Source organism: Elephas maximus, chromosome 6 (genome assembly GCF_024166365.1).
Source record: "Elephas maximus indicus isolate mEleMax1 chromosome 6, mEleMax1 primary haplotype, whole genome shotgun sequence".
NCBI lineage: Eukaryota > Metazoa > Chordata > Mammalia > Proboscidea > Elephantidae > Elephas > Elephas maximus.
Window position 1 is genome coordinate 118135202 of NC_064824.1, and position 23319 is coordinate 118158520.

The window sequence follows — 23319 nt, forward strand, 5'->3', positions numbered from 1 at the left end:
CTCTGGCTCCCCTGCCACCACCACCACCACCACCACCCACCCCCCCGCCCCAGGGTAAGGGCCTCACTTTCCAAGTTGTCTGAGGCACCGCCTGGCCAGCTTCAGTCTTCCTAGCTCCCTACAGAGGAATGACTCCATGTGGGGCACAGAACAATGCCCCTTCCTGTCCCCTGGCATAGCCCGGGCATCCACGTGGGAAGTGCTGGCCCTTACCCTCTTCCACACCCTTTCTGGGCTTTGAGTTCTGTCTGTGGGGATCAGGAGGTGGGTCAGGTGAAGGGTGGGGTGAGGCCCAGCATCTGGAGAGATGTGGGGTAGATGGTGGGGCATATCCCATGTTTAAGAGAAAAGACAAGGAACCACTTCAGGAGCCCTCTGCCCAGGCCGGTGTGGAACTAGCGGAGATAGGCAGAAGCCAGCTGGGCAGAGAGCAGGAGGGAGGGGAAGGACAGGTGAGGGGTATAGGCCAGTGGGGGATAGTGTGGAGGAGAACTGGGGCATAAATGGGGAGTGGGGTTGGAGGAGTTCAGGAGAGACAAACTGGAGGCAGGAAGGGGCCTAGGAAGGGTGGCTTGGCCAGGACAGGAAGGGGCCTAGGAAGGGTGGCTTGGCTAGCCTATAAACAGGGCTCCCTCCTCTCCTCAACCCTACCCCCAATACATCCCAGAACAGACCTGCCTTCCAAAACCTGCAAAACTCCCTTAGGTGTGTCTCAGCCCACCCGTTACCAGGTGCCCTCTCCTGCCGCCTCAGCGGCCTGCCCCTCTGACCTCTGCCCAGACGGTTTTACTCACCCTCCACCAGGAGTCGAGTGTGGGCGCTGTCCTGGCCGGCCTGGCAGCAGTAAGTGCCCTGGTCCTCGGGTCGCACGTCATGGATGACCAGGCTGTGGGTGGGGCCGTGGCTGCGCAGCTCATACTTGTCTCCAGGGCACAGCTCAACCCCCTCCCGCAGCCAGCACACGTGGCCCCCCAAGCGGGACACAGTCACCTCCAGCACCGCCCGGCGGCCGACCAGAACGGTCTTCTCGCGAGGGGGCCGGCGGCACATCTGGAGAGGCAGTGCTAGGGTTGGGGGGCGGGGGCTCAAGTTAATGGGACACGCAGGACACCCAGGAGGAGAGGCGTATCTTCCCTCCCTGGGACCTCCACTTCCGGCTGCAGGCTTCTATGCCACCGGCCGGTTCCTTCGTACCTCAGTCCCAAATCTTTCCCTCCCCACCTCTGCCTCAGGAAGCGCGCTGCCCTCTGCGAACCACCCTCGAGGGCAGGGAGGCTGGGCTCCTAGGACCCACCGCCAGCCGCCGGTCGCAGGGCAAGAAGTGATGGCCACTCCCTGGCCGCCCCCGCCCCGGTGGCTTACCCTCCACCTCCAGCTGAGCCGCGGACTGGGCGGATCCCGCCTGGAAGCGTACTTCTCCGGCGTCCTCAGTGCGCAGCTCGCTCAGCACCAGCATGTGTTTCTTCCCTGGGTGGGAGGGGGGCGCTAACAAGGCCGGAGCCGCCTGGGAGAAGGGCTGGGGGACGAGGGCAGGGCCGGAGCAGACCCCAGCTAAGCGTACGCTGGAGTGGGCGAAATGGGGAGACTGTGGGGGACCTGGGGGTGAGGAGCGGTCGGGCGCTGCAGGCTCAGAGCCGGGGGACGTGGAAGATGGGAGATGAGCTCGTGGGTCAGGGGCGGAGCTCATTCGAGCCGCAGGTGGGGCTTATCCTAGTGGGGCGGGGTCTGCCTGAGCCCTGGACCGGGCAGCACCGGGCCTGAGAGGATGGAAAGGCAGGCAGACCTTCCTGTCGGATGCGGACGCGGCCTCCAGGTCTCAGCGAGCGGCCTCCGAGCTGCCAGCGCCCCGTGGTCTCTGCCTCCGACACAGTGCACTCGAACGTGGCGCCGTCGCCTTCCCGGGCGCACACCGACCGGAGTTCGGAAAGGACTGCCACTACGCGCTCTGGGGCGGAGCCGAGGGTGTGAGAGGCGGGGCGGGGGCGGCACCCACCACCCACCACGCCCACGCCCCGCCCCTCTCCTGTAAGCGCAGGGTCAGCCCCCGGGCAAGTCTCGACCGCGGCTCCGCGACCCCGCAGTGCCCGGCTCCCGCATCGCCCATACCCACCGCGCACGGTCAGGCGGGCGGGCCCGGCGCGGGCCGTCCCCACCGCGCAGCTGTAGGTCCCGGCGTCCGAGGGGCCGCAGCGCCGCAGCTGCAGAAGGCGGCGCGCGCCCAGGGCCTGGAGCCGGAGCCGGGGGCTCGGGGCAAGTGGGCGCCCGTCCTAGGGGCGGGAGTGGCAAAGGGTGGGCGCCCTGTAAGGCGGCGGCGCCCTCTGTTGGTGCCAAGCGGCTTCGAGGCGCTTTTTCTCGTCTTGTGTCCCCCAGGCTGGGTTCGGGCCTGCCCAGGGTTGGGTCCGCCGGCCATGGGCCGTCCCGCGCCTTCAGGGCCGCTCCAGGAGCCTCATTGGGAAGATGTCACCCTTCAGGGTCGAGATGGGGTGCCATGGGCGCGGGAAGCCCAGAGCCATGTCTCGACGGCACGGGCCTAAGTCAGGATGCTGGAGATAGGCAAGCCTGGGTTCAAACATGGGCTCTACCCCTGTTGTCTGGCCCTGGGCAAGCAACTTCACAGCACTGAGCCTGTTTCTTTATCCCTAATATGATGATAGCAAAATCTACTTCATAAGATTGTTGTAAGGATTAAAGGATTAAATGTTATGTACATTTAGCACAGAGCCAGGCACATCGTTTTCAATGAGTGTTAGTTGTCCCTGTTCCAGACGTTACTATTGTTGTTACTGTTATTATGACGAGGTGGTTTGGGCTGGGGCTGGGCTCTGACCTTCTCCCAGGTGACATCAGCCAAGGCCTGGGAAAGCTTGCACTCAAACGTAGCTGTGTCGCCCTCAGTCACCTCTAGGTCCTGTGGTCCCCACATAATGGTCACTGGGGCCTCTGGGAGTGGGAGGAGGACAGTGCAGAAGGAGCAGGGGTAAGGGCAGGTGGGAATACAGTGAAGGACAGATGTAGACAAGGTGATCGGCGGGGGACATGCTGGACCAAGTGGTCCAGGAGGGTGTTGGTCACTGGGGGACACAGCAGGATCAGAGGGGTCAAGAGGACGAGAGTGGCCAGCTGGGGGGTTCCACTTTAAGGTGGTCACAGGGGGACATGCTGGGGCTAGAGGGGCATAGGGGAGACTGGAGCAGAGAGCCCGGTGGACTATTGGCAGGCATGGACAGTGGGGGCCACACCTGGCACAGTGAACAGTAGAAGACACAATGTCCAGTGGGGTACACAATGGGTTCAGAGGCACAACGGGGGGACCCTAGAGCACGTGTGGTCTGTGGGGAACACAGTGGGACTGAAAGCAAAAACTGGGGAGACTGGATAGAGCAGAGCTGCTGGTGGAGCCCCCCTTAGGCAGGCAGTCAACAGATCACAGGAACAGGAGTGCCCAAGGCACCACACTCAGGCAGGCAGCAGGCAGCAGGCAGAAGGGGTCATAGAGGGCAGGCATGGTCAGTGGGGCCACACTCAAGTGGTCAGTGGGGCGGTGCTCAGGAAGACAGACACCAGGGCCCACGCTGGCACAGGCATGCCCACAGTGGCACTGTCAGTGGGTCCCACAGGGACGGAAGTGATCGTATGGCCACACTCAGGCAGGGCTACCACTGGGGGGGTCACCTGGGGTTAAAGGCTCAGGGGAGTCCCACTCTGGTAGGGAAGTAAGCAAGGGCCACAATGGGACAGGCATGGTCAGTGGGGACACACGGGTGGGGTCAGTAGAGTCACACCAGTCAGCAGGCAATCGCACCTCTCACAGTGAGTCTGGCTGCACAGCGTAGTGAATCCGCAGTGAAGGACACGCAGCCAGAGTCGGCCCGGCCCAGGCCACTGAGCACTAGGCGGTGGCTGTGGCCCTCTGCGTGAATGTGGCACTTGGGCCCCGGCTCCAGCCGGACTCCACCCCGGGCCCACTCCCCTGCCACGCCCTCCTGGGACAGCTCCAGCTGGAAGGTGGCACTGCCCCCCTCGCTAATGGTCACATCCTCCAGAGGCTGAAGGGCTCTCAGCTGCTTCGCTGGCGGGGGAAGGCAGGGAGAAATGGAGGATGAGGGCTCCGGCTCAGGGTGGGAGGCTGTGGGGGAGCTCACCACCCCTTGGCCCTGCCTGCACCACCCCCAACATCCAACCTGCTGACAGGAGTTCAGAACCAGGGTGCAGGAAGAAGGGAGCACAGTATATTGGGGTTAGGAGAGGACAATGAAAGGGTGAGGTGTGGTTAGGAGGCTGGGGAGTTTGGGGAAGGGGGCTGTGACTCTGGAAGGAGCACGGAATTTGGAATCGGGCACACCTGGACTGGACCTTGGCTCTGCCGTGTTATCTATATGCTATGTGACCTTTGGCAAACTGCTTGACCTCTCTGGTCCTTAATTTTCCCACTTGTACAAGGTGAATGGTGTTGAGACAGGTTTATTGTGAGGATTCAATGAATGAAATAAACGGGTGGAGAATACATATCACCACCAACAACCATTTACTAGGCTCTGTGCAGGCGTTTTTCATACATTATCTCAGTTAATGTTCCTAAAGGCCCTTGAGGTAGAGGTCAGTCCTTGTTTCAGGCAACAAGACTTGGCTCAGAGAGGTTAAGTAACTTGCATGAGGTCACACAGCTAAGGGGGGGGCCCCAACTTGGGGGCCAGAGGGTGCTATTTGCCTGCTTCTCAAATGGGCACGTGAATTCCTGAAGGCAGAGGGTAAACAGAGCAGGTCTCTCTGGAGTAGCGCATTTATGTTTATAGCAAAGCCAACTTAGAAATAGGAAATGGAATGCAAAATCCACATGGACTTGGAAGGCAAAGTAGAAAACATTAGAAAAAGACAAGTTTTGCTTTGGGTAGGCAGCATCGGGCCACACCCCTGGACCAGGACGGCCAGGGCTGACTGTCCTCAGCGCTGAGGGGCACTTTGGTGGGGTGTGAAGGGTCCTGGGCCAGCCGGGCAGGGCTGTGCCTCAGGCAGGCGATGTTAGGAGAGGACAGGGCACTCACGCCTCACGCTAAGCCTGGCCAGGGTGCGGTCGTGGTGGCTCTCGCAGCCATAGGTGCCCTGGTCAGCCAGCACAACTCCGTGGATGACGAGGCGGTGGATGTGGCCATCCTGGGCCATGGACAGGCGAGCATCGTGGGGCAGGGGCTCCCCGCCTCGCACCCAGCGCACAGCCCCAGCTGCGCCCACCCGGCCTGTCTCCACCTCGAGGCACACGTCCTGGCCTTCCTCCACTCGCACATCCTGCAGCCGCCGAAGAAAGAGCAGCTCGGCCTCTGGGGAAGGGAGGGAAGGGCCATGGAGTCTGGTTCGGGCTGAGGCTGACCCCCCCATCTCACTGATCTGTCCTTGGGCAGAAGGGTCACGGCTAGGGCCAGGGCTGGGAGTACAAGGGCGGGGAGCAGCCCATTCTGTCCCCATCAGGACCAAACCTCGAACATGGAGCCGGGCGCTGGTGGCCATGCCCCCTGCCCGGGCAGTCACAGTCCCTGCGTCTTGGAGCTGGCAGCCTCGCATGGTCAGTGTGTGGCTCAAACCATTCTGGGTGATCTCCAGCTGCGGCCCTGGGGTAACAATGGCCCCATTGCGCAGCCAGGTGACATCGGTGTCTGGTGGGGAGACTTCACAGCGGAATGTGGCGTCATCGCCCTCATGGACAGTTAGTGGGGTCAGCTCTGAGACCAGCTTCATGGGTGGCGGTTCTGGGGGTAGATCAGGCAGTGAGCTGCCTGAGTACCCGCCTTCCTTCCTTTGCACCCTCTCCTCAGGTCTGTACCCTCCTTCCTGTCACTTAACTACTGTGTGTCAGCCATGAGGGTGTCCCCAAAGTACAAGATGCCAACTCCCTACCACCCCTTACTCAACCCCCTCAACCCTGGCTTAGCGCCCCCCCCAACTAATAATAATAATTTACCATGGACCCTATTTATAGCATTTAATTGTCACCATAGCCAATAAGACATGCACTGCCCCTGATTTCAGAGCTGCGGCTCAGAGAGGTGAGGCAACTGGCCCAATGTCACACAGCTACTGGGTAGCAGAATCAAGATCTCAATCTGCTTTGAAACTGAGTAGGTCACCATGAATCAGAATCGACTCAGTATCAGTGGGTTTAGGTTGACTTCAGGGACCGGTGTAGGTGCCTGGCTTGGTGCCTGGGAAGGTTCCTGCTTTTGACTACTGGGCTATGCCTCCTCCTATCTGAGGGTTCTGGAAGGGGAGCCCGAGCCTCCTCTGAGTAATCCTTGTGCATGCATGGGTTGGAGCCAGAGGCAAGGAGACGAGGGAGTGCAGGGATGGGGCATGGTCCTTGGGGGTGTCAGGGCCCAAAAGGTGTGGGGGTGCACTGTTACCTTCCACGCTGACAAGGAAGATGCGGCTGTCCTGAGGTGCGTCGCACAGGTACTCCCCTGCATCCCCACTCCGTGCCCCCTGCACCCGCAGCACCTGCCTGGCCCCGGCCTGCTCCAGCTGCACCCGCCCGTGGCTCGCCAGGCGCTCCCCATCCTTGTACCAGCGCACAGGGCCTCCTGGCCCAGAAAGGTGCACCACCAGCTCTAGGTCCCCACCTGGGGTGCTGCGGACTCTCGTCTGGGCTGCCTCGGGGGCCACCACCCGGACGGGGGGCTCTGTGGGGTCAGAGTTGGGGGTCACTGGGCAGGGAGAGGCTTAGGGGCTGCACAGAGGGTGAGGAGGAGGGATGGGGAACAGTACTGAGAGAAGTGGGGTGAGGGATGGACAAGGCATGCTAGACAAGTAGGGAGACCCATGGGGTCTGGGGTGCTGCTCTCATAAACTTACCAGCCACCTGGACGGTGAAGCTGAGGCTGGGGGCCCCTGGGGCTGCCCTGCACTGGCAGGTATAGAGGCCTGCATGGGCCAGGGTAGCAGCCCGGATGCACAGGACACGGCGGGGGCCCTCTGCCTGCAGCTCCAGGCCCTCGCCCTCCTGTACAGGCCTCCCGTTGTGGCTCCAGAGCACGGGGGCGCTGGCCCGTGACAGCTCACAGCTCAGCACCACCAACTCCCCGGGGGCCACACAGAGAGGGCTGGGGGCCGTCTCTGGGGCTAGGAACTGTATGGGGGGCTCTGGACAGAGAGAGGAAGGTGTCAGCCTGGGTTGGCTCCCACCTCTCCCACCCGCGCTGGCTGGGATCACCCACCAGCCAGGCTGACATTGAAGGTGACAGCCTCATCGCGGGTCTCGCACATATACTCCCCAGCGTCCTCAGGCTGGGCATGGGGCAGGGTCAGGGTGCGGGCGGGTCCCTCGGCGCCCAGCTGCAGGGTGTCCGATGCCTCCACCTCCAGCCCATCTCTGTACCAGCGCACCTGTGACCCAGCTGGGGCCACTTCACAGCGCAGCTCCACACGCCCTGGAGCCCGGAACTGCAGGTCCAGAGCTCGGGCTGCAGGGTGCACGATCCTCTCTGGGGGGGCTGGCGGGGGTGGGGGGCAGAAAAAGCATGTGTGAACTCGGCCAGCAGGCCTCTCCCTGCCTCCTCCACCCATTCTCTGACCCCAGCAGCATGGCTCCCTTCAACCTTGGGACCAGGACAAACTACAATCCCTGGGCACGAATTGTATACCAGGTGCTGTGCTGGGCTCACTGTGGCCCTTTTCTTGATGGCTCCTGACCACTCCCTAAGAAGAGCATTGCTGTTGGCTTCACTTTCCAGATGAGGACACTGAGCCTTGCCTCTGCCCAAGGCTGCAGAGACAAGGAGGTAGACTCACACCCAGGGCTATCTGACCCCAGTGCATGGCTTGCCACCCCCCCACTCCCTATCCCCTTTCCCTTCTTTTGCTCCAACAAGCCATGCATTTTACTCATTCTTTTTGTAACCTACGTGAAAACAGGAGGTTTGGTCTTATTAGTTCACTACTGTATCCCCAAGATGGGGTTTTGGTATCCCCAAGAAGCCCTGGTGGTGCAATGGCTAAGCATTTGGCTGCAACCGAAAGGTTGATTTGAACCCGCCCAGTGGCTCTGCAGGAGAAGACCTGGTGATCTACTTCTGGAGATTCACCGCCACCACCCGCTGCTGTCGAGTTGATTCCAACTCACAGTCGCCCTACAGCACAGAGTAAAACCGCCCCCTAGGGTTTCCTTGAGTGTACTCTTTACAGAGGAGCCCTGGTTGCACAACGGTTAAGAGATCAGCTGCTAACCAAAAGGTCGGCAGTACAAATCCACCAGCCACTCCTTGGAAACCCTACAGGGCAGTTCTACTCTTCACATGGGGTTACAACTGTAACTACAGCCTCAAGAATAGTGCCTAGCACATAGTAGTTGCTCAATAAGTTTCTATTGAATAAGTGAACGAATACTGAATGCTCCTAATGGCTAGGCTCCCTCCTGCCAGACGTCTTAGCACTGTCCCAACCTGGTTTGAGCAAGGCAAGGCTCTCTGAGGGCTGAGAATGAGGAGGCTGGGAGCAGGGCAGGCTGGAGAAGGAGAGGGCTGTGTGGGGCAAGAGGCTGGAGGAGTGGCTATGGGAGGTGGGGGAGAGCTTGGGCCCCTGCCTTTCTGCCTCCCCGGGGCACCCAGAAGATGCTCACCTGTGACAGTGACAGTGAAGAAGGCTGAGTCATCTCCAGCATCACACACGAACTCGCCCCCGTCCCCAGGCTGGGCAGCAGGCAGCACCAGGCGGCGGCGAGGCCCGTCGCTCTCCAGGACCAGGGCCTCGCTCTCCTCCACCTCCAGCCCATCCTTGTACCAGCGCACAGGGGCGTCGTCCCTCGACAGCTCGCACAGCAGCACCACACACTCCAAGCTCACAGCAATCAAGGTCACCTCATCCCGGGGGTATATGATCCGCACCGGGGGCTCTGCAGGGTGGGGGCAAGCACAGCTGTCACAGACTCATCACCCTCCTCCCCGGAGGCACATGGTTACAACAGTGATAATGACAATAATAAGAAATAATAGGTCCCCAGTTCAGTGTTTGAACTCCCTGAGGCCAGATGTGTTTCAGACTGTCCTGGGTTGCAGGAATGGTGCATTTATCACGTGTCACATACCACCCTCAGCCCCCACCAGGACACTCCATGTTCAATCACATTAACATTTCAGCAGGGTAACATAGAGTCACCCTAAGCAGGACAATTAAAGAGAATAAATACCTTCATGTCGGTTAAGCTCAGGTTTTACCAAAATGACTTTGGATACCAAACTTACAAAAAGTCTTTTGATTTTGAGAGATTTTTCGATGTTGGAATTTGTGGATAAGGGATTGTGGACCTGTAATAGCAAATGAAGGAGCCCTGGTGGTGCAATGATTAAGCACTTGGCTGCTAACTGAAAGGTCTGTGGTTCGAATCCACCCAGTGGCTCCACGGGAGAAAGATGTGGCAATTTGCTCCGGTAAAGATCAACCCGTTGCCATTGAGTTGATTCCGATTCATATAGTGACCCTATAGGACAGAGTAGAACTGCCCCATAGGGTTTCCAAGGAGCTGCTGGTGGATTTGAACTGCTGACCTTTTGGTTAGCAGCCGGTCTCTTAACCACTGCCGTCACCAGGCCTCCCCTGTAAAGATTACAGCCTTGGAAACCCTATGGGGCAGTTCTCCTCTGTCACATGGGGTTGCCATGAGTTGGAATCGACTTGATGGCACCTAACAACAACAACACCCATTGTTGTTGATTCTGACTCATAGAGACCCTAGAGAACAGAGTAGAACTGCCCCATAGAGTTTCCAAGGAGCAGCTGGTGGATTCAAACTTCCGACCTTTTGGTTAGCAGCCATAGCACTTAACCACTACTCCACCAGGGTGTCCACAACAATAGCACACCTTTATTCACAGCTTCCCAAGGAACCTGGCACAGTTCTAAGCACTTTGTTAACTCATTTGATCCTCACAACAATTTTGTTGCTGCTGCCCAGTCGATTCCAAATCGTGGTGACCCCACGTGTTGCAGAATAGAACTGTGCTCCACAGCGTTTTCAACGGCTGTGCTCCTTTGGAAGCAGACCTCCAGGCTTTACTTCCGAGGTGCCTCTGGGTGGGTTTGAACACCAACCTTTCATTTAGTGGAGCCCTCATGGCACAGTGGTTAAGAGCTAGGCTGCTAACCAGAAGGCCAACAGTTCAAATCCACCAACCGCTCCTTCGAAACCCCATGGGGCAGTTCTACTCTGTCTGTAGGGTCGCTATGAGTCAGAATTGACTTGACAGCACACAACAACAACTTTGGTTTAGTAGGCCAGTGCTTAACCGTCCGTGCCACTCAGGGACTCCTACAGCAATCCTATAGCAATCCTAGGAGGTATGTATTGTCTTAACCCCATTTTTCAGACTAGGAAGCTGAGGCAGTGTTTCAGCAACTTCCTTAATGTCACAGGTAGTTACACCTACTCTACGGCAGGAGGGAGAGTCCGGCCTGTTAAAGCAGCTTTGACTGTGCTGGCAGCAGTGGATTCCAAGCCAAGGCTCGCAGAAACTCAGTCACACTATTCGCATCTGGGTTTGTGAAATGCCTACACCTGTCTGAGAGCTCCCCAGGGATGCGAATCCCTGATTCTACCGGCTCATCTCCAACTGTTCAAAAGTGGCTCACCCCTTCACAGAAAGGGAGCCGTGTCAATATGGGCAGTGACCAGCACACTGAACCCCCGGGGCCTGCCCGTGCTCCCACCCACCTGGGAGGTATCCTAGAATCTTCAAGCTCCAGGACACTTAGAGCTCAGGTTTGTTCTTTTTTTTTGGTTAGCGTTTGGCCCCCTTGTGGCCAGGCTGGGGAACTGCTGGATTCCCAGGCTTGGGTTTGACAGGGGCACGCGCCAGCAGGTGGGCATGCAGGCCCACATGGGGCCTTCGGCAGAGAGCCCAGGAACCCCACCTCCCTAGCTAGGCTTGTTCTAAGAGTCTGGAGGTTCCAGGCTGGTTCTCTGGGGCTTAGCAAGGCCTGGGGATTGCAGGAGGCAGCTGGCTGAGGTGTGAGGCAGGCAACCAAGGCAGTGGGTGAGAATAGGGGGTACAGCCGGGGTGGATGACCCAGTAAGCAATGTAAGTACAGGCTTACTTGTGCGTACTTAGTAATGTGTGGTGAACAATTTCATGGTGAAAAATGTGAAGTTGTTCACTACAGATTAGTCAGTAAGCATAAGTAAGTCTGTGCTTACCTTGCTTACTGGGTCATCTGTTCCTGTCAGGGGCCATAAATTTGAAAAGAGGCTTTGATTCTGTAGGAAAGTGCTGTGCGATTGGGAGAGAGACAGATACCAGCCATACCTAGAAGCAGAATCTTGATGTGGTGAAAAAAAAACGTGAAATTCTTCACTACAGAGGATTTGGTAAGCAAGGTAAGCACCATGCTTACCTTGCCTATTGGATAGTCTGGCCCTGGGTGCAGCCATGGGGCTGGGGTGCCCTGTACAACCCTGGGACCTCAGCTTGGCATCAGATTTGACTCTCCCTGGCCCACAACCGGAGTGGTGTTTGTGTGAACTTCTCCACAAAGAGCCTGGTGTTTTCTGGGGAGGCCAAGTGTGGGCTGGGATTTGTGTGGTTATGGTCCTTACGTCTGGCCAGGATTTGGAGAGTAAGTGGGTAAAGGTGACTCACTCTGGGCAAGAACACATGTAGTGGCCTTTCTGTGGGCTGTGTGTGCCAGGCTGCATTTTCTGGGGCACGGGGGGTGGCAGGTCCCTAAGAAGCGCAGCCTGAACTGGGCGCTACTCCTAGGGCAGGGTGGAAGAGAGGTTGACAAGACTGTCACAGCAGATGGCCACTCCAGTGCAGCAGCTGGGTTCTTCTGTGCCATTTAGAGCTGCCTAGGTCCTCCCCCAACCCCAACAATGGAATGGGCGGTGGGGGTACCATGCCACTTTTACTTCCACAGTCATCCTGTGCTTTTTCCACTTTGAACATCCTCCCCGCTACTGCCACCACTCCCACCCCACTTAGCCAGCTCAGCCGTGTCCTACGTACCAGCTCTGAAGGCACTTCCTGTCCCCTTGACCACGTCAGCAGCCCCACTGCACCCTATCATGACCCTTGACACCCCATGCTCTAAGACCTTTTCCTGTGTCTGGCTTCCTGGTGGACAGTGTGCTCCAGGAGGGAGGGGCTAGGTCTGTCTGTGTGCTGCTCAGTGTCCGAAGCGCAGCCGGGCCGCTCCTGTGTGGAAAGGCGGCTTTCTCCAAGGCCCTCTCTGCCCTCTCCTGTTCTGTTCTTTCGAGCCCTCTGCCCCTTCCTTCGCAGCGCTTTTCACGAGGTGTCACTGTACATTTATTTGAGTGTTTATTGGTTTAACACAGGGGTCGCAAACTCAAATGCCCTTAAGGACCTGGGAGGTAAGGTCAGTGGCTGAAGCGGTCTGGTGAGAGACAAAAAGAAGTGGCGGGGAGGGTGAGGACTGTGGAATGCGGGCCCCATAGGATGGGGGCAGCTGCTACTCAGCGCCTGCTGTTCGTCGCCAAGGGGGGAAACGGGACCAGAGGCGCCGGGTCTTCGGCTTTTTCAAGAGGACGCATAAATCCGGATTGTTATTTGAACTGTCCTGACTTTGGTAAGACTCTGCAGGCCAAACACAACACATCTGCGGGCTGGAAGGGGCCCTGGGACTGCCCATTTGCGACCCCTGGTTAACAGCTGCCTCCCCAGCTAGACTGTAAGCTCTGAGGGCAGGGACCACGTGTGCTCAGCCTCCTGCACCTGGCCCAGCTCAGCACACAGAAAGTGCTCAGTGAACGAGCCAGGGGAATGTGGCTGTTCTCGGCCTTGGGCCCTAGGGAAGAGCCACTTACTCAGATAGGCCCTGGGCCTTCTGTGCAGGGACCCTGGTGCATGCACCCATGAGTCTGCCTCCCTCCTCCCCGTGTGCCATTTCCCCCAGGGCTCAGGAGTGTCCTCGGGTGGGGCTGGGGGTCTGGGGTGGGCCCACACCTGTGACAGTGACAGTGAAGGAGGCCGACTCGTCGTCGATTTCACACAGGTACTCGCCGGAGTCCTCGAGCTGGACAGCAGGCAGCACCAGGCGTCGGACTGTGTCCTCCTTCTGCAGGAGCAGCGCCGGGCTCTCCACCACCTCTTCCCCGTCCTTGGTCCAGCGCACCTCAGCCCAGGGCCGGCACAGCTCACAGGTCAGCACCACGCGCTCCAGGCGCACGGCAGCCACATATACCTTGCCACTTGGGTACACGATCCATGAGGACACATCTGAAGGATAGGGACAGCCACCACTGAGTGTGAGGGGCTGGGCCTATGTGCCTGCCCGCCTGCCCTGACTCAGGCCTGTCTCCTACCCCAGGAAATGGGCCATGTGTTGAAGAAGAGAAATCCCCCCGCCCCGCGACGGTCTCCCTGCAGCTCAGTTACGCACAGCTGGAGACACACTCTCCCCAGGGAGACACAGCCATAGTCACCCCCAACACACACCAGATATGCTGGGCAAGTTGGGGACCAGTCTCAGGTGTGGGAACACTCCGTATTCTAGGGGTTGGCCAGAGAAGGGGGGAGCTGGGGAAATGAGGGTTGGATCCTCAGATGGAGCTGGGGTCCCTGCAGGGCAGAGCCAGGTGCTCAGGCCCTGATATCTCCTGGCCTCTCTAGTGCCTGGGCCTACCCACCGCAGACTCTGCCTTAAAGTAGAACTGCCATGCCCAAAGAATGCCCTTGTAGGGTATTTTGAGAGCTTGGGAGAGCAAGGATCCCCTCATGCATGCTAGCTGTGTCCAGTGTGTTTATGACAATGCATTTCTGGGGGTTGGAGGGGTGGCTGAGCCTCAGGGTACAGACTATAGGTGGGGAGAAAGGAGGGTGTTATGAACTGTGTCCCCCAAAAATGTGCTGTAAATCCTAACCCCTATACCTGTGATTGGAAACGCTAGTGGCATAGTGGTTAAGAGCTATGGCTGCTAACCAAAAGGTGGGCAGTTTGAGTCTACCAGGTGCTCCTTGGAAACCCTATGGGGCAGTTCTACTCTGTTCTTTAGGGTTGCTATGAATCTGAATCGACTCCACAGCAATGGGTTTTGGTTTTATACCTGTGATTATAATCCCATTCGGAAATGAGTTTCCTTTGTTATGCTAATGAGGCTGTATTAGCATGGGGAGGAGCCCTGGTGACTCAGTGTTTAAGCACTCAGCTGCTGACAGAAAGGTCAACGGTTAGAACCCACCAGCCACTCCTTGGGAGAAAAATGTGTCAGCATGTTTCCGTAAAAATTAAAACCAAAAAACGGTTATGAAAGCAGAGACTGGAAGGAGGAAGCGGGCTGACTCATTAGGGGGAGAGTAAGTGGGAGTATGTAGTAAGGCGTATACAAGTTTATATGTGAGAGACTGACTTGATTTGTAAGCTTTCACTGAAAGCAAAATAAAAATTATGAAAAAAAAAAAGATTCCATAGACGACGCCTGATCAAAAGGGGGGAGATGTAGAACAGAATTTCACATTTTTATGAACTCCAGGCTTCCTGTAGCCATAAAGGTTGGATGAAAACTATTGAAACTATTGCCCTTAGATAACCTTTAAACCTTAAGCCAAAAATATTCCCTGATGTATTCTTAAAATCGAAGATGAGTTTGGCTTAACTGGTAAAAAGTAAGCCCGAGTTGAGCATTATGGTCTTTTAAAAACTATCAATACGGGATCAAATTGACAATAGCAACTTAAAAGATTAGATAGGAACCTTAGAGGGTGGTGAATCTATACTAATGGAGTAGGAAGTACTCAGAAAAGGAGGGTGGAAATGGTTATACAACTTGAAAAAAAAATGTAATCAGTATCACTAAATGGTACATGTAGAAACTGTTAAACTGGTGTATGTTTTGCTGTGTATATTCTCAACAACAACAAAATAAATAAAATTATATTAAAAACGGATAAAAAAAATAAAACCACACCCACTGCCGCCGATTCCTACTCACAGTTTCTTGATGGAGGCAGACTGTCACATCTTTCTCCTGTGAAGCGGCTGGTAGGTTTGAACCACTGACCTTTCAGTTAGCAGCCAAGCAATTAACCACTGCACCAACAGGGCTCCTTTCCATAAAGATCACTATGGGGAAGTCAAAACTGACTCGGCAGCAACAGGTGTCAGTGTAATATGTGTCTTGAATCTATCTCTTTTGAGATATAAAAAGAGCAGATTGAGCAAGCAAGCAAGCAAGTAAGCAGAGATGGGGGAAGGCAGATGCCAAGCCACATGAAGATGGCCAAGAAAAGAAGCTCAAAAAGAGACAAGGACCTTCCTTGAGGGCTATCAGAGAGACAAAGCCTTCCCCTAGAGCCAGCACCCTGAATCCTAACGTCTAGCCTCCTGAACTGTGAGAAAATACATTTGTTTGTTAAAGCCACCCACTTGTGGTATTTCCGTTATAGCTGTACTAGGTAACTAAGACAGATGGGGTCCAAGCAGCTGGTGGAAGGGAACAGAGGTTAGGAATTGTGACCAAGGAGCAAGAGTACAGCAGCTACTCAGGCGGGACACCTCCCTCCTTGACCCTCCAGGCCCTCCGGACCCCCACCTGTGATGGTGACAGTAAAGTAGGCACGCTCCTCCCCAGCGACACACTGGAACTCCCCGCCGTCCGGGGGCTGGGCGGCGGGTAGCACCAGGCGGTGATGGGGCCCTTCGTTCTCCAGCACCAGGAAATCGCCCTCCTCCACCTCCTGCCCGTCCTTGTACCAGTGCACCTCGGCGTCCTCCCGGTCCACCTCACAGGTCAACATAACACACTCGGAGGTTATGGCGTGTACGAACACGTGCTCCTGGGGGTCCAGGATGTGCACTGGGGGATCTGGTGGGGGGGGGGGCAGAGAGGGAATCACAGAGATATCACACACATGAGAGTCTAAACTGGCTGCTTGGCCAGAAGACACTCTCTCCTTGTGGTGGGGGGGGGGCGGTGGGAGGGTTAAGGCTGTGCTTTGCAGGGGCCTCAGGGCAAAGGCCTCCCCCCTCTGCACCCCCATGGGACTCCGAGGGCAAGGCAGGAGGCACAGCAGGAGAGCAAGTGGCACCTGAGTGCTCGCTCGCTGGGTCAGAGAATCAGAGGTGGCTGGGTGGGGACATGGAGGGAAGGGAGGCACAGAGAATTCACACAGTGGCAGCGGCCGTTTGTTTAGGCTGTGGGAAGTCATTCCTACAAGCCCCATCAGGGCCATGCTTGCTGCTGCTTTTATAAGGAAGCCCATGTCTACTGTCCCAGGATGGGAGGAGGTGCAGCAGTGGGATGGCCGATGCCTATGTGGTAGTGAGCTCCCTGTCCCTGGGAGCATCCAGGATTTCTAATAAAGTTAGAAGTTGAGCTAGATCTATGGTTCCCTAAGCTGCCCACTCAGAGTCTGCGTTTGTGAAAACGGGATCCCCAGGCTTCATCCTGCATGTTCTAGTTCTGCAGGTCTGGGGGTGGGGTGGCCCTGGGATATACATTTACAACCTTCTGAGGCAGGTCTGAAGCAGTCAGACCATGGACCAGCTCCTGAGAACCACTGGCCCACTGCACTCAACACTTCTAAACAGCTCTGCTTCAACTGGAAAGCTGCAGGTGCCAGTGCCAGCTATTGTTTGTTGGCTGTAAGACGATGGGGAAGTCACATATCCTCTTTGGGACTTGTGTCCTTATCTGTCACCTGGAGCTATCATGCCCTTCATCTAGTGAAGATTAAATTAAGAGTGTATATTTGAAGTACCTAGCATAATACTTAGCATAGTTTGAGCAAAGGGCTCAAACATATGGACAACTATGAAGATGATGCAGGATTGGCCACCGTTTTGTTCTGTTATCCGTAAGGTCGCCATGATTTGAAGCCAACTCAACAGCAATTAACAACAAGGTGCATAGTACTTGGCTCACTGTAGGCGCTCAGCAGATGTTATTCCCACCTCTCGTTCTCTTAATATAGGTCCCTCCCCTACATTCAGCAGATGGTATGTATGGGGAAGTGTGCATGGGAGGGTTAAGAATCAAGTGCAGAGTGACATAAAAACATGTCCCCTGGCCACTAGGTTCTCCCTGTAACGACCCCCAACCAGGCAGACCAGGGGAAGGGCATGCACAGCCCTTAATCAGCCTCAGCTGGAAGCGTCCAGGCCACGTGGTCCTGACCTTGGACAGTGACGCTGAAGAAGGCTGAGACCCCTTCTGTCCTGCACTCAAACTCGCCGCTGTCCCGGACTTCGGCTGCTGGCAGGATGAGGCGGTGTTTGCGCCCATCCACCTTCACCACCAGTGACTCGCTCTCCATCACCTCCTGCCCGTCCTTGTACCAGCTTGCAGGGAAGTCCAGCCTCGAGAGCTCACAGGTCAGCACCACCCGCTCTGAGGTCGTGAAGGTCAATGATACCCTGTCCTGGGGGCTCAGGATGTGCACTGGGCTCTCTGCGTGGGGAAAAGCATGGTCACACGCCTCACTGCAGCACGCTCTGGCTCGGGGAGCACCCCTACTCTGGTGTGTGCTCTCAGCACAAGAGCTGGGCACATCAGACCAGACAACTGCTATCAGTACAGGGGACACTGGTCAGTTTTAAAAAACAGGTTTGTGCTTACACACCAACTCTCAAGAACAGTGGTTTCAGTGTGCATAAGAATAGGGGAGCCTGCTAAAAATGCAGATTCTAAGATCTCGAAGTATAGAGGTGCCAGGGAATCTGCAAGATAAACCAGCCCCATGTGATTCTGATGGTGGCGATCCCCGATCAATTTTGGGAAAGCTGCACTCATCGCTGGGTATTTCCAACCTGGCCCTTGGCCTGCGGTTCTGGCAGCTAATGGCTTCAAGGCCTGCGCTCAGGTGCCAGTGAACTCCTCAGCTAGTCTTACCAACTCCAGTGATGGTGAGACGCAAATGCTAGTGTCCCGCGAACCTTCGGGCCCCATCCCCACTCTTCTTCAGGGTTGCCTCCTTCCCTCTCCTTCCCCGTTTCACCAGGTGGCACGGTGTAAGACTTGGGAGCCAGACTGCCTGGACTCATAATCCAGCACCACCACTCACTAGCTATATGGCTTTGGGTGCATCACTTCGCTACTCTGTGCCTCCATTTCCCCATCTGTAATATAGGGACAACAACAGAACCTATCTTACTGGACTGCTGAGAGAATTAGAATAATCAGTATAGGTAGAGTGATTAGAACTGTACCTGGCTCGCAGGAAGTTGCAATGTAAGTGTTAGCTATTTAGACAATAAGGCAGAAAGCAGGCAAGGACTAGGAGTCAAGGACCGAGTCTCTCAGATGAAACAACAAACGTGATAGAATTATGTAACCCCTAAAAGCACTTCAGTGGTGCAAACGGTTAACGTGTTCACCGCTAACCTTAAGGTTGAAAGTTTGAGTCCACCCAGAGGCTCCTTGGAAGAAAGGCCTAGCAACATATTTCTGAAAAATCAGCCACAGCAAACCCCATGGAACACACTTCTACTCTGACACACATGGGCTCGTCACCAAGAGCGGGGGTTAGCTTGACAGCAACGGGTTAACATTTTTTTAGAAGTGCTCCAGAGAATTTGGATACGATGCTGACGGAGGTAACAATGGGTCCCCTGGCTCTTACATGTGCGTTGAAATAGCCCCTCAGGACCATGAGGTCCTCGATCTCAGCCCACCATGGATGCCCCATGCTCTCCTGGCCCAGATGTGAGGAGGGGGAATAGCACCTGCCTGTTGGCCAACAGGACTTGAGTCTTGACCCCACCTGTGCACCCTGGTCCTCCCTGTACCCACCTTGGATGGTGAGGGCGGCCGAGTCCTGCACACCAGGGCAGCTGAAGCCAACCAGGGCCCCGCTGTCCTGGTGCTTGACAGATTGGAGGATGAGCCTGTGCTGCAGGCCCTTCTGCTCCACACGGTACCACAGGGCCCCAGGCTCCACCTGGCCCTCCGGCTCATCACTCTTGAGCTCTTGCCCATTGAGGAACCAGGTACCCTGGATGATGGTGGAGAGATCAAGGGAGAAGACGGCGTCCTCCCCATCGTATACCTGCACATCCTCCAGACCTGCCACCAGGCGAGCTGTGGGCACTGGGGAGGGGACAGAGGGCACAGGTTGGAAGGCATCTAAGAGGACTGGGGGCTGAGAGTGCAGAAGGGCTGATGGGGAGGGCATGACGCTGGTGGGCAGGGTCTGGCAGGGCCAGCTCACCGAGGTGGGCAGAGCCCTGGAACACCACATGGGAACTGCGGCCGTGCTCGCTGACCGTGCAGACACGGAAGCGGTAGTCGCCCTCAACAGGCACACAATCTCCTGGCACCTCCACGGCGCCAGCTTTCTCAACGCTGAAGCACTGGACCCAGTCTTCAGAGCCCACCTCCTGCCGCTCCAGCCTGTAGATGAAGGGGGTCTCGGGAGCCGGCTCGGGAGGTTTCCAGGTAAGCAGGACCGTGTTCTTGTGGCCCTTGAACATCTCTGCCAGCATAGGAGGGCCTGGTGGACTGTGCTTGACGCCTAAGACAAAGACAGGGTTTGCGCTTGGACCCCAGGCATACCTCCCACAGCCCTACCACCTTAATCCACTTCGCATCCCATGCTCTGGCATCCAGTTGCCTTCTTGCCCTGGTCCTCCTGTCCCACCCTGGAGAACTCTGCCCCTGCCTCTATACCCTCACATTTGACTCTGAGCAGAGTGGTGGTTCGGGAGTTGCCCACGTTAAAGGTGACCTCGCCAGCATCCTCTCGGGTGACCCCCGGCAGGACCAGGGCATGCATGTGGCCAGAGCTGCTCTGGCAGGTGGCTGGCAGGTCCTCCCCGTCACGGCTCCAGCGCCCCTCGATTCCAGCCTCGCGTGTTTCCACCAGCAGTACTGCGTTCTCTCCTTCCAGGACGTCGAGCTTCCGCGGCAGCCGCTTCAGGATGGGCCCTGGGATGCGGACAGGACTCCATCAACCCAGGGTCTGGGCACCTGCCTGCCTCAGCCTTGCCTCCTCCCACTGGTCGGCTGACCTTTGACTGTCACGTTGGCCACAGAGCGCACACGGCCGCGCATCTCGCACAGGTAGACGCCATCGTCATCGGCCTTTAGCCGGTGGATGATGAGGCGCCGGACGGTGCCCTCCTCGATCTGCTCGTACTTGCGGCAGGGCAGCAGCCGCTGGTCCTCACGGAACCAGGCCGTGGGGATGCGCGAGTTGGGCACTTTACATTCCAGCACAACAATGCCATGCTCCCGGCCCTCCACATCCTGCAGGGGCCTCGTGAACCGGAGTCGGGGCTCTGTGGAGAGGGTGAGACAAGAGAAGGCTGTGGAGCGGGGCCAGACCCGAAGGAGGGCTCCTCCTGCATCACCTAAGTACACACCAGCTCACGCTGTTGGCTGTGTTGCCCCAGCCAGCTGGCACTGTGGAATCACAGCAAACCCCCATCAGAAGGCCCCGACACTGACCAGCTGCATCCCCTTGAGCTTGTCCACTTTAACGATCCTGGGCCTCAGTTTCCTAACTTGTAACATGGGAAATGGGAGGGTAAAGGGGCCAGACCAGGGATTTTCAAACTGTTTCCTAGGCCCCTCAGATGTTGTTGGTTGCCATCGACTCGATTTCGACTCCCGTGTGTGCAGAGCAGAACCACTCCATAAGGTTTTCAAGGCTGTGACATTTCAGAAGCAGACTGCCAGGCCTGTCTTCTGAGGCACCTCTGGGTGGGTTCGGACCACCAACCTTTCGGCTCGCAGTGGAGTGCTTAACCATCTGTGCCACCCAGAGGGCACCTCAAATTCTGCGAGGGTCTGAGTTGGATTTCATTTTTGAAGTATTTTAATCATTTTCAAAACTGCTTTTAAAAAAGAAAGCCTGATGGCAGAGATGCTCAGTGGGTTAACCTGAGCGGCTGGAGAAGCAAGTTTTTACACAGCTCTGGGCAGCTTCGCTTGCCTTCCCACAGGGCAGCACTGGCCTGGCGAGTTTGCATACATAAAGGTGCACCAGGGAGAGCATACGGCATAGGTGCAACACACTTGACTACCTGCCGGGCAGGGCGCAGAGGAATCTGCCAGCTTTTTCTCCTCCGAGGGAAAAAATCTGGCAACAACTAGTGAAGGTATAATCCTGTGATGAAATTCTATTAATGAAGGGCTTTAACTTCCAGTGTGAGTTTTCGGTATTTCTTCTCTAAACATTCTGCTTTTAAGTAATACAAGCATTTATCAGACATAGCTGGTGATGCAATGTTGAAATGTAAATTTCTTTTCCTCTGACTTCTTTCAAACCTGGGAAGCAGTTTAATTCTATAGTTTTAAAAAAATGCAGGATAGTTTCCCTTTTTCAACGTTTCTTTTACTATAAGGAGCCTGGTGGTGCTTGGCTGCTAACAGAAAGGTTGGCAGTTCAAGCTCACCCAGTGGCTCTGCTGGAGCAAACCCTGGTGATCTGCTCCCATAAATATTACAGCTTAGAAAACTCCGTGGGGCAGTTGGATGGCCACATGGAGTCACTATGAGCAGGAATCGGCCTGATGGCAGCTAACAACAACCTTTAGTGTAAATTAGGTATTTTTCCACAAGATGCTATGCAGTCAGGCCTTCCTCACAGGGGTCAGAGACTAAATGGGGTTATGGAGGCAGCCTCCGTTCAGAATGTTTGTAAGTAGCTCCTTTGTTCTGACTGATTAGCTTTACAAGTATACGTTAGAATTGGGACATATATTTACTCCCGTAAAATGCTCCTTTCATCTGTTTTGTACATTGGGGCTCCAGATAGGATTTCAATGGGGCAGGGGGAGAGTAAAAAACAATAAGGTTGGTTGGAAACCACTGGACTGAAGAGGTCTATCCCCTCTCCGTTTGCATAGCAACCACTCCTCCAAGCCGTTTTTTTCAGAGTGGTTTTGCACCTTCTGCCTCAGACTCCCTTGAGGAGCTTGTTAAGAAGTTTCCAGAATTCCTGGAAGGCTTAGTCTCCTGCGGGTTGGGTGGAAGACAGAAAAGGGTATGTTAGCATTCCCCTCCCGTCTCCCGTCTCCCGGGGGCGCCGCCGCACCTTTGACGTGCAGCCGCACGGCGCTGAGCGTCTGGCCCGCGGAGTTGCGCGCGGCGCACACGTAGAGCCCGCGGTCCTTGGCCTGACAGTAGAGGACCTTGAGCACGAAGCCGCCGTCGCGGTCGCGGTACATGAGGCGACGACGGTCAGGCAGCAGCGGGCGGCCCTCCCAGTGCCATTCGATCTCGGGCTCGGGCTTGCCCATCACGTAGCAGCGGAACTTGGCGTGCTTGCCCTCGTTCACCCAGAAGGTTTTGGGCGCGCACTTCAGCGGCTCCACCACGGGCGGGGGCGCCTCGTCGGGGTCCGCGGGCGGGCTTTCGGGGGGCTGGTGCACCTGCAGCAGCGCGCCGGCCTGCGCGTGGCCGTGCGGGTTGCGAGCGTGGCACACGTAGACGCCCGAGTCTGGCAGCCGCGCCGCCAGGATGCGCAGCGCCAGGCTCACGCCTCGGCCACCCTCGGCGCGGCCCGGCACGAGGGCGAAGTGGCTGCTGTCCCACACTTCGTCCAGGGCCATCCCGTCCTTCTCCCAGTACAGCGTGGGCTCAGGCAGGCCCCCCACCTGGCACGTCAGCACCACCTCGGCCCCCCGCAGCACCCACTGCGACCCGGGCCCCGTCAGGAACACCGGGGCGCCCTCCCCGGCCCCGGGCTGCGGCAGTGGGCGCTCGGCGGCCTGCGGCTCGGGCTCGGGCGCCGGCGGCTCGAGCACGGTAACGGCGGCCGCCGCGTAGGCCTCGCCTGCGGCGTTGCGGGCGCGGCACACGTAGACCCCCGCGTCGGTGGGCAGCGCGCCGCTCAGCAACAGGCCGTGCTCGGCGCCGTCGACCGGGAAGCTCAGGCGCTCCGATGCCGCCAACGGCTGCCCGCCCTTCTCCCATACCACAATGGGTGGCGGCTCGCCCAACACCACGCACTGGAGCTCGGCCTCGCCGCCGCTCACCACCCGCACAGGCCGCGGGAAGCGCAGGAAGCACGGAGGGCTCCCCTGGTCCCCCGAGCCCGCCTTCATCGCGGCGGCTTGGGACAGCCCGCGGGGTCGCGGAGGACTCGCGGGCGGCTAGCACCGGCCTGCAGACGCGCGGAGCCCGGGAGGCGGGGCGCGCGGGGGCCGGGGCGTGGAGACCGCGGAGCTCTCCCTGGCCGCCGCTCCCGGCTCGCCTCCTTACCCTCGGCCCGGAGCTGCGTTTCTGCGCGGAGACTCCCAGGCCTGAAGCTGAGCTCGGGGGGGAGTGTTTCCTGTTTGCCTGTGCAGCGGGGGCCCGCAGCCTCCTCTGCCCGCGGCCTGGCTTCCTGCTCTCGCAGCCTCTCTTCCCAGCCCCCTCCCACAGCCGGGGCCTCTTTCCCCTCC

General features: G+C 57.2%; 1 protein-coding gene across 2 annotated transcripts; it reads right to left on the reverse strand.

Moving 5' to 3' along the window:
* Positions 1–677: 677 nt before the first annotated feature.
* On the reverse strand, positions 678–23313 carry OBSL1 (obscurin like cytoskeletal adaptor 1). Of its 2 annotated transcripts, XM_049888293.1 has the most exons (20): positions 21969–23313; positions 19939–20208; positions 19604–19855; positions 19140–19442; positions 18722–19018; positions 17108–17380; positions 15524–15796; positions 12939–13211; positions 8603–8875; positions 7203–7478; positions 6841–7128; positions 6393–6668; positions 5472–5741; positions 5043–5315; positions 3803–4069; positions 2828–2940; positions 2111–2267; positions 1784–1945; positions 1363–1467; positions 678–1064 (listed from the first exon to the last, which is right to left on the reverse strand). In XM_049888293.1, the coding sequence occupies exons 1-20, from the start codon at positions 22978–22980 to the stop codon at positions 787–789; spliced, it is 5691 nt and encodes a 1896-aa protein (XP_049744250.1). In that variant the 5' UTR covers positions 22981–23313; the 3' UTR covers positions 678–786. The 2 variants fall into 2 exon arrangements, with proteins under 2 accessions (XP_049744250.1, XP_049744249.1); XM_049888292.1 differs by lacking the exons at positions 678–1064; positions 1363–1467; positions 1784–1945; ... (7 more) ...; positions 7203–7478; positions 8603–8875 and adding an exon at positions 11999–12569 and having other exon boundaries at positions 21969–23306.
* Positions 23314–23319: the final 6 nt, after the last annotated feature.

Coding starts and splice junctions, on each gene's coding strand:
- OBSL1 (XM_049888293.1), bottom strand. CDS start 22,980: ATGAAGGCGGGCTCGGGGGACCAGGGGAGCCCTCCGTGCTTCCTGCGC. Junction 19,856..19,938: donor GGCCAACGTGACAGTCAAAG/GTCAGCCGACCA, acceptor TCCGCATCCCAG/GGCCCATCCTGAAGCGGCTG. Junction 13,212..15,523: donor CTTTACTGTCACCATCACAG/GTGGGGGTCCGG, acceptor CCTATCCTTCAG/ATGTGTCCTCATGGATCGTG.